This window comes from Pelobates fuscus, chromosome 9, assembly GCF_036172605.1.
Source record: "Pelobates fuscus isolate aPelFus1 chromosome 9, aPelFus1.pri, whole genome shotgun sequence".
NCBI lineage: Eukaryota > Metazoa > Chordata > Amphibia > Anura > Pelobatidae > Pelobates > Pelobates fuscus.
Genome location: NC_086325.1, coordinates 12,766,762 through 12,775,178, shown reverse-complemented (window position 1 = coordinate 12,775,178; position 8,417 = coordinate 12,766,762). Strand labels below are relative to the sequence as shown.

The window sequence follows — 8,417 nt, the reverse complement described above, 5'->3', positions numbered from 1 at the left end:
GGTGCTGGCTACACCAATGAGGGTGCTCTGCAATGGGTGCGCGCTATAACAGCAATGCAAAAAAAAAATACAAAATAAAAAATCGCTATAATACATGTGAACGAAACGGTACCTAATAAAATAAGCTAAAATACACTTTTACCCAGTGGAAGTATTGGCACTCACCATTGTAAGTACTTTAACCATTTTAGATCAGTTTGACGTCTTACCTGCCTCAGCTCCAACTCCCACTGCTGTATGGGAAGACCCATTTCTACGTAGATAACTATGGCTCGTCGTATCTTCCTTTAATACATTTATACCTAAATAATGCAAACACATTACTACATATAAAACATTTATTAAATGATATAAATAAAACGGTCAGATATAAGTATATTTTCTTATCAGATTAGCTGACTATAAATGAAGGATGACCTGATATAATAATAATAATAATAATAATAATAAATATACAGATTATATCCTTCACTATATGATAATAATAGCCTTTATATCAATAAAAGTGATCAAAGTGATATAAGTGGGTAATATTATAACATACAATGAAGAAGTCTATAATGTACTGGTTATATAATAATAATAATTATAAATATACAGATTATATCCTTCACTATATGATAATAATAGCCTTTATATCAATAAAAGTGATCATAGTGATATAACTGGGTAATATTATCACATACAATGAATACGTCTATAATGTACTGCTTATATAATAATAATAATAATAATAATAAATATACAGATTATATCCTTCACTATATGATAATAATAGCCTTTATATCAATAAAAGTGATCATAGTGATATAAGTGGGTAATATTATAACATACAATTAATAAGTCTATAATGTACTGCTTATATAATAATAATAAATGTTATTAGAACACACATTGGATACAGTAGCAGATAAAGCAGAAACACTGGGACACGTGACTCCCCACTGATCACCCAGCGTTCTATCACATTCTCCTACCAGTCAGCCTGTCCTACCCACGTCACTTCCGGTGAGGCATGGCACAGGAAGTGTTAAAACGTTCACCCAGCAGCCAACCGGAAGCGGAACCAGCGGGAGCATAGCCAGCACACAGGAACCGGAAATCCGTCACCTTATGTCATATACTGCAACCGGAAGTAGAAACTACTCGTGAAGAGTCTGGATTAAGAAACAAAACTGCGAAACCCGGTAATAAATATCATTATATATTATATACTGCGATATATTGCGATATCAGATAATAAATATCATTCTATATTATATACTGCGATATATTGCGATATCAGGTAATAAATATCATTATATATTATATACTGCAATATTATTATTATATCAGGTAATAAATATCATTGTATATTATATACTGCGATATTATTATTATATCAGGTAATAAATATCATATATTATATACTGCGATATCAGGTAATAAATATCATTATATATTATATATTGCGATATCAGGTAATAAATATCATTCTATATTATATACTGCGATATATTGCGATATCAGATAATAAATATCATTATATATTATATACTGCAATATATTGCGATATCAGGTAATAAATATCATTTATTATATACTGCGATATTATTATTATATCAGGTAATAAATATCATTGTATATTATATACTGCGATATTATTATTATATCAGGTAATAAATATCATTATATATTATATACTGCGATATTATTATTATATCAGGTAATAAATATCATTCTATATTATATACTGCGATATATTGCGATATCCGATAATAAATATCATTATATATTATATACTGCGATATATTGCGATATCAGGTAATAAATATCATTATATATTATATACTGCAATATTATTATTATATCAGGTAATAAATATCATTGTATATTATATACTGCGATATTATTATTATATCAGGTAATAAATATCATTATATATTATATACTGCGATATATTGCGATATCAGGTAATAAATATCATTATATATTATATATTGCGATATCAGGTTATAAATATCATTATATATTATATATTGCGATATCAGGTAATAAATATCATTATATATTATATACTGCGATATATTGCGATATCAGGTAATAAATATCATTATATATTATATACTGCGATATCAGGTAATAAATATCATTATATATTATATACTGCGATATTATTATTATATCAGGTAATAAATATCATTATATAGAGAGATTGATTTTGGGATATGTATCATTATATAAGATCGTTGAGAGAGATATCTGGTTATAAAAATAATTATATATTAACAAAAAGAGAAATACTGCTATATCTGGTAATATATGTCATTATATATTATCAGACCGGTAATAAATGCCATTTTAAAAATGTTATCATAGAGAGAGAAACTCAAGTAAAATATGATTGTATATTGTCATATCGACAGATTCTGCGATATTAAGTAAATAACATAACATATTTTAGAATATCTTTTTATCTTGTCATACAGATACTTAATTTCCAGGTAACTTGATATATAGATATAGAGAGAGACATATAGATATGTAAAAAGACTCATGTGAAAGTAATCAAAGACAACGTGACTGAATGCACTCTAGGAGAAAGTGAGAGATATAGAGAACCTTTCATGGCAATTACCTTGTTTATTGTTCCTTTCAGATCTCGTTGGTGCAAGAAACAGGTGACCATGTCAGACAGCGAGGATAGCAATTTCTCCGAGGAGGATAGTGAGAGGAGCAGCGAAGCTGAGGAAGTAGAGGTAAGAGAGACCGTGCATCTCTGCTATAGGAAATCTCTATAATGTTCCACTTCAGGACATGAATAGATCTTCCTCTCTCATTTGACTGCAGCAGGAAGCAGAGGAAGAGAGAGCTAGTGCTGCTGGCAGTGAGAAAGGAGATGAAGAAGAAGAGGTTGAAGAGGAAGATGAGGATGAATATGATGAAGAGGAGGAGGAGGAGGATGATGATCGGCCTCGGAAGAAACCGCGACATGGAGGATTTATCCTCGATGAAGCCGGTAAGAAACCGTAGCATTAAATCTCCTGTTGTACGTCTGTTACAAAGAGCACTGGTGATTAACAAATGTCACCAGCGATTAAGAATGTAATAGCCCTTTATTGCTAGAAGTGGGCCTAATGTATTGAAAAGCCATGCACCTTGCATACCGCCAGCACTCAAAACGTGTCTATTGGTGATATGCAAAAATAAATCTCTCATAACATAAATATGCTCTTAACCCCTTAAGGACGCAAGACGGTTCAGGACCGTCATCGGCATTTTTGCGTTGCCGACCGACGACGGTCCTGAACCGTCCTAAATTTAAAATGTACTTACCCGATCGCCGTCGTTCCCCCGGCGGCGATCGGCGTTGCTCCCGTTGTGGGGAGACTGCCTGCAGCCCAGACAGTCTCCCCATGGCGGATTAGGACCCCTGGGGCCATGTGATCGCCCAACAGGGCGACCACATGGTCACAATAGGTGTCCTAGACTCTGCCTGCAGGGGGACTGTCTGTGCTGACAGGCAGTCTCCCTGCAACTGTAAAATCATAAAAAAATTTAAAGTGAAAGGTAATAAAAAAAAAAATATTATTATATATGTGTATATATATATATATGATATATAGACATATATTATACCTATATAATATATGTCTATATATCATATATATAATGCCATGCTAAGTGTATTTTTATATTAATATGTACATATATTAATATAAAAATACACTTATAATTAATTTACACACGTATATATATAATATATATAATAACTATATATATATATTGTATATATATATTATTATAAAATACGAATAATAAATAATTTAAATTAAATTAAAAAAATTAAAAATAATAATAAAAATTAAAAAAAAATTATATATCTATACGAAATGTTATTCTAACTGTATTTTGATATTAATATATATATATTTATATCAAAATACACTTAGAATGAAATTGTATATATATCTATGTATATATAAATAAATAAAAAGAATACGAACTATTCATATGTCCATATACAAAATGACATAAATAATTATATAAATATACACGTAGACTTCAAATATATACATATGCATATATATTTAAATTCTACGTGCGTATTTATGTAATATTTTTACATAATTAAGTTATTTTATTGATTGCAATTTAAGGGACCTGCCTGCCAACCCAGGCCAAAAGTCTAGAGAATTTAATTTGCTAGCACTGTATTTTACCCTGTAACGTTCTACGACACCCTAAAACCTGTACATGGGGGGTACTGTTTTACTCGGGAGACTTTGCTGAACACAAATATTAGTGATTCAAAACAGTAAAACATATCACAGCGATGATATTGTCAGTGAAAGTGACTTTTTTTGCATTTTTCACACATAAACAGCACGTTTACTGATGATATAATTGTTGTGATACATTTTCCAGTTTTGAAACACTAATATTTGTGTTCAGCAAAGTCTCCTGAGTATAACAGTACCCCCCATGTACAGGTTTTATAGCGTTTTTGAAAGTTACAGGGTCAAATATATGGGTCAAATATTTTTACATTGAAAATGACCAGGTTGGTTACGTTGCCTTTGAGAGCGTATGGTAGCCCAGGAATGAGAATTACCCCCATGATGGCATACCATTTGCGAAAGAAGACAACCCAAGGTATTGCAAATGGGGTATGACCAGTCTTTTTTAGTAACCACTTGGTCACAAACACTGGCCAAAATTAGCGTTCAATTTAGTTTTTTACTTTTTTCACACACAAACAAATATGAACGCTAACTTTGGCCAGTGTTTGCGACGAAGTGGCTACTAAAAAAGTCTGGACATACCCCATATTGAATACCCTGGGTTGTCTACTTTAAAAAAAATATGTACATGTGGGGTGTTATTCAGCGATTTATGACAGATAATAGTGTTACAATGTCACTATTGATAAATTTTAAAAATATATGTTTTGAAACCGCAATATCCTACTTGTACTTATAGCCCTATAACATGCAAAAAAATAGCAAAAAGCATGTAAACACTGGGTATTTTTAAACTCAGGACAAAATTTTGAATCTATTTAGCAGTTTTTTTCATTCGCTTTTGTAGATGAATAAAAGATTTTTCACATAAAAGTCAAAAAACATGTATTTTTTTCAATTTTTCATCATATTTTTTCATTTTTTAAAAATTAAATTACATGAGATTATATAAATAATGGTATGTAAAGAAAGCCCCTTTTGTCCTGAAAAAAACAATATATAATTTGTATATGAACAGTAAATGAGAGAGCGGAAAATTACAGCTAAACACAAACACCACAAAAGTGTAAAAAGATGCCTGGTCGCAAATGTACAACATCGCAAAAAAAGTCCAGTCCTTAAGGGGTTAAACACAAGTGTGCACAATCGCTCACCTGCAGACCAAGAAGTAATATTTCCTATTTCTGTGACACCCTGAATTGATCAGGTGTGGCTCATTAGACGGGTGACATAACACTGTTGGGTCAAAGCTTTTTTTTTTTTTTTTTTTTTTTTTTTAAACGAGGCTCTTAAAGGACCAATCTAGGCACCCAGACCACTTTAGCTTAATGAAGTGGTCTGGGTGCCTGTCCCTCTAGGATTAACCCTTTTTTTATTTTATATAAACATAGCAGTTTCAGAGAAACTGCTATGTTTATACTGAGGATTAATCCAGCCTCCAAAGCCTCTAGTGGCTGTCTCATTGACAGCCGCTAGAGGCGCTTGCGTGCTTCTCACTGTGAAAATCACAGTGAGAAGACGCCAGCGTCCATAGGAAAGCATTGTAAATGCTTTCCTATGCGACCGGCTGAATGCGTGCGCGGCTCCTGCCGTGCATGCGCATTCAGCCGATGACGTCGCGAGGAAGGAGGAGAGGAGGAGGAAAGCTCCCCGCCCGGCGCTGGAGAAAGGTAACTGTTTAACACCTTCCCCTCTCCAGAGCCCGGCCGTAGGGGGTCCCTGAGGGCGGGGGCACCCTCAGGGCACTATAGTGCCAGGAAAAAGAGTGTGTTTTTCTGGCACTATAGTGGTCCTTTAAAAGAAAAATCACTTCTGCTAATTTTCAATCTTTTTTTCCCTTTTTTATTTTTTGTACGGAATTGATTTGGAAACATTCAGGGTTTAGTGAATGACCATTAGTTGTTTGTGAGATGATCTGCTTGATCAATTTCACTTTGTGACTTTCACTGAACAGTGTGTATAACTGCAGATCACAAAAAAAAATGTCAATAACTGCAGATCTCACGTAAAAATTTCAGAATTCGTTTAGCTCTGGCATGAAACAGAGGGGCCAGCAGCAAAGGGGCTGAAAATAGGAGCAGGTTCATTCAAATTTCAAAAAATGTTACTTGTGCATTACTTGCGATCTGTAGGTTTTAAGGAAAGTTCATTTACTTGATTACTGAACTAGATTACTATATATATATATTCCAAGTTATTCTTGATATGATCTGCAGCAGATACAGTTTGTATCTCTGTACAGTACCTTCAGTACCTCGTACATAGAGTTTAAACATGACCTGCATAACTAATTGGTTTCTGCTTTTTGCTCAGATGTTGATGATGAGTATGAAGATGAAGATCAGTGGGAGGACGGCGCAGAAGATATTTTGGAGAAAGGTATGTTTTGTTTATGTATTGCCTATATACCTCTTTCCTGTGCTTTACTGTAGGGGTTTATATCTCTATCCTGTCCCTTACTGTCTGGGTTTATATCTCTATCCTGTGCCTTACTGTCTGGGTTTATATCTCTATCCTGTCCCTTACTGTCTGGGTTTATATCTCTATCCTGTGCCTTACTGTATAGGTTTATATCTCTATCCTGTGCCTTACTGTCTGGGTTTATATCTCTATCCTGTCCCTTACTGTCTGGGTTTATATCTCTATCCTGTCCCTTACTGTCTGGGTTTATATCTCTATCCTGTCCCTTACTGTCTGGGTTTATATCGCTATCCTGTGCCTTACTGTATAGGTTTATATCTCTATCCTGTGCCTTACTGTCTGGGTTTATATCTCTATCTTGTCCCTTACTGTCTGGGTTATTTCTCTATCCTGTCCCTTACTGTCTGGGGTTATATCTCTATCCTGTCCCTTACTGTCTGGGGTTATATTTCTATCCTGTCCCTTACTGTCTGGGGTTATATCTCTATCCTGTCCCTTACTGTCTGGGGTTATATCTCTATCCTGTCCCTTACTGTCTGGGTTTATATCTCTATCCTGTCCCTTACTGTCTGGGTTTATATCTCTAGCCTGTCCCTTACTGTCTGGGTTTATATCTCTAGCCTGTCCCTTACTGTCTGGGTTTATATCTCTAGCCTGTCCCTTACTGTCTGGGTTTATATCTCTAGCCTGTCCCTTACTGTCTGGGTTTATATCTCTAGCCTGTCCCTTACTGTCTGGGTTTATATCTCTATGCTGTCCCTTACTGTCTGGGTTTACATCTCTATCCTGTCCCTTACTGTCTGGGTTTATAGCTCTATCCTGTCCCTTACTGTCTGGGTTTATAGCTCTATCCTGTGCCTTACTGTATAGGTTTATATCTCTATCCTGTGCCTTACTGTATAGGTTTATATCTCTATCCTGTGCCTTACTGTATAGGTTTATATCTCTATCCTGTGCCTTACTGTATAGGTTTATATCTCTATCCTGTGCCTTACTGTCTGGGTTTATATCTCTATCCTGTCCTTACTCTCTGGGTTTATATCTCTATCTTGTCCCTTACTGTCTGGGTTTATGCCTCTATCCTGTCCCTTGCTGTCTGGGTTTATATCTCTATGCTGTCCCTTACTCTCTGGGTTTATATCTCTATCTTGTCCCTTGCTCTCTGGGTTTATATCTCTATCCTGTCCCTTGCTCTCTGGGTTTATATATCTATCCTGTCCCTTGCTCTCTGGGTTTATATATCTATCCTGTCCCTTGCTCTCTGGGTTTATATATCTATCCTGTCCCTTGCTCTCTGGGTTTATATCTCTATCCTGTATCTTGCTCTCTGGGTTTATATCTCTATCCTGTCTCTTACTGTCTGGGTTTATATCTCTATCCTGCCCTTACTGTCTGGGTTTATATCTCTATCCTGCCCTTACTGTCTGGGTTATATCTCTATCCTGTGCCTTACTGAATAGGTTTATATCTCTATCCTGTGCCTTACTGTCTGGGTTTATATCTCTATCCTGTGCCTTACTGTCTGGGTTTATATCTCTATCCTGTGCCTTACTGTATAGGTTTATATCTCTATCCTGTGCCTTACTGTCTGGGTTTATATCTCTATCCTGTGCCTTACTGTCTGGGTTTATATCTCTATCCTGTCCCTTACTGTCTGGGGTTATATCTCTATCCTGTCCCTTACTGTCTGGGGTTATATCTCTATCCTGTCCCTTACTGTCTGGGGTTATATCTCTATCCTGTCCCTTACTGTCTGGGGTTATATCTCTATCC

At 34.9% G+C, this 8,417-nt stretch overlaps 1 protein-coding gene across 5 annotated transcripts in view; it reads left to right on the top strand.

Annotated features, from left to right (window-relative positions):
• Positions 1–1,097: 1,097 nt before the first annotated feature.
• The window catches only part of SUPT5H (SPT5 homolog, DSIF elongation factor subunit), a 32,392-nt gene continuing 25,072 nt past the window's right edge, over positions 1,098–8,417 (top strand). For 2 of the 5 annotated variants that reach the window (XM_063431206.1, XM_063431201.1), the window contains exons 1-4: positions 1,098–1,187; positions 2,639–2,738; positions 2,830–2,998; positions 6,537–6,602. In XM_063431206.1, the coding sequence (XP_063287276.1) occupies positions 2,667–2,738; positions 2,830–2,998; positions 6,537–6,602 (307 nt within the window). In that variant the 5' untranslated portion in view covers positions 1,098–1,187; positions 2,639–2,666. Of the gene's footprint in view, positions 1,188–2,638; positions 2,739–2,829; positions 2,999–6,536; positions 6,618–8,417 lie in introns of all 5 variants that reach the window. The other 3 variants (XM_063431205.1, XM_063431202.1, XM_063431204.1) reach the window with 2 other exon arrangements.